The sequence below is a fragment of the Artemia franciscana genome, unplaced genomic scaffold (assembly GCF_032884065.1).
Source record: "Artemia franciscana unplaced genomic scaffold, ASM3288406v1 Scaffold_1515, whole genome shotgun sequence".
Classification (NCBI taxonomy): domain Eukaryota; kingdom Metazoa; phylum Arthropoda; class Branchiopoda; order Anostraca; family Artemiidae; genus Artemia; species Artemia franciscana.
This window is the reverse complement of record NW_027062855.1, coordinates 68,951-70,500: the sequence shown is the minus strand read 5'-3', so window position 1 is coordinate 70,500 and position 1,550 is coordinate 68,951. Positions and strand designations below refer to the sequence as shown.

The following is a 1,550-nucleotide window of genomic DNA, read 5'->3' as shown; positions in this document are numbered from 1 at the left end:
TCAAACAGAAAGTTTGATTCTAGATTCAAATAGATTTGAAACTATTTATTGAATAGTGAAAAAGTCTTTTCTAAAATGACGTCTTGCATATGACTCATAGAAATAGTAGATAGACTAGCTAGAATCAAAATATTTTGCACAAGTACTTGCATATGAGAATATGCGTATGACTCACTGAAATAGAATCAAACTTTCACTGCTGAATCTATTAAAAGTTTTATTGATTCTAGCTAGTCTATCTACTATTGATTCTATCTGGTCTAGAATCAATAGTAAGTTTTTAAAATCAATTAGAATACAAGAAAGTTTGATTCTAGCTAGTCTATCTACTATTTCTATGAGTCATATGCAAGACGTCATTTTAGAAAAGACGCGCAGTGGCCGATATTATTGTCTATTTAATAGACAATAACATCTTGTATATTGGAATAGTAGATAGTTTGATTCTAGCTAGTCTATCTACTGAAAGACCTTGAGAGCTCTTTCAAGCCTATCCAGTCCAACCTGGCAAGATTAAATGATCGTTTTGAACAGCAGGCTTTGAGCAACCAAATTATTGTCTTTGGGGTGAAAGAAGATGTCCCCATTGAAAACACTGAAAGTCAGTTCATGTCACTATGTGCTGTGAAATTTCCTGGCATACCAATTACCCAGTCTGATGTTGTATCAGCCAAAAGAATTGGCAAACCATCTGCCAAACCCAGACCCATAGTTGTAGAATTTTGTAATTTACGAATTCGCCAACTGCTTCTCAGACAAAAGAAGGATTTGAAAGGATCTGGGACACTATTTTCTGAGATGCTTACAAAACCACGCTTACAGCTTCTTTCATATGCCAAGTCAAAGCTTACTTTGATCAAAGTCAAAGATTTCTACGATATTATTGTCTTGCATATGACTCATAGAAATAGTAGATAGACTAGCTAGAATCAAACTTTCTCTGCTGAATCTATTCAAAGTTTTATTGAAGATTTATTAAACGGGGCGGTGTTCGTGGATTTGCTTACTAGGTCAGAGTTATGGACTTGCATATGAGAATATGCGTATGACTCATAGAAATAGAATCAAACTTTCACTGCTGAATCTATTAAAAGTTTTATTGATTCTAGCTAGTCCATCTACTATTGATTCTAGCTGGTCTAGAATCAATAGATTAGAATTCTAGAACCATATGCAAGACGTCACATACGAACTAGTGCTATTCTTTTGATTCTATTAGAATCAAACAGAAAGTTTGATTCTAGATTCAAATAGATTTGAATCTATTTATTGAATAGTGAAAAAGTCTTTTCTAAAATGACGTCTTGCATATGACTCATAGAAATAGTAGATAGACTAGCTAGAATCAAAATATTTTGCACAAGGACTTGCATATGAGAGTATGCGTATGACTCATAGAAATAGAATCAAACTTTCACTGCTGAATCTATTAAAAGTTTTATTGATTCTAGCTAGTCTATCTACTATTGATTCTAGCTGGTCTAGAATCAATAGTAAGTTTTTACTAATAAATTTTATAGTAAGTTTTTAAAATCAATTAGAATACAAGA

The 1,550-nt window shown here is 32.5% G+C and overlaps 1 protein-coding gene across 1 annotated transcript; it reads left to right on the top strand.

The window, feature by feature from the left end:
* Window positions 1-450: 450 nt before the first annotated feature.
* LOC136042585 (uncharacterized) lies at window positions 451-918 on the top strand (the record flags this gene model as incomplete). The annotated part of the gene is made up of 1 exon (XM_065727543.1): window positions 451-918. A coding segment is annotated over one exon (468 nt), but the record flags the coding sequence as incomplete, so codon positions are not given.
* Window positions 919-1,550: the final 632 nt, after the last annotated feature.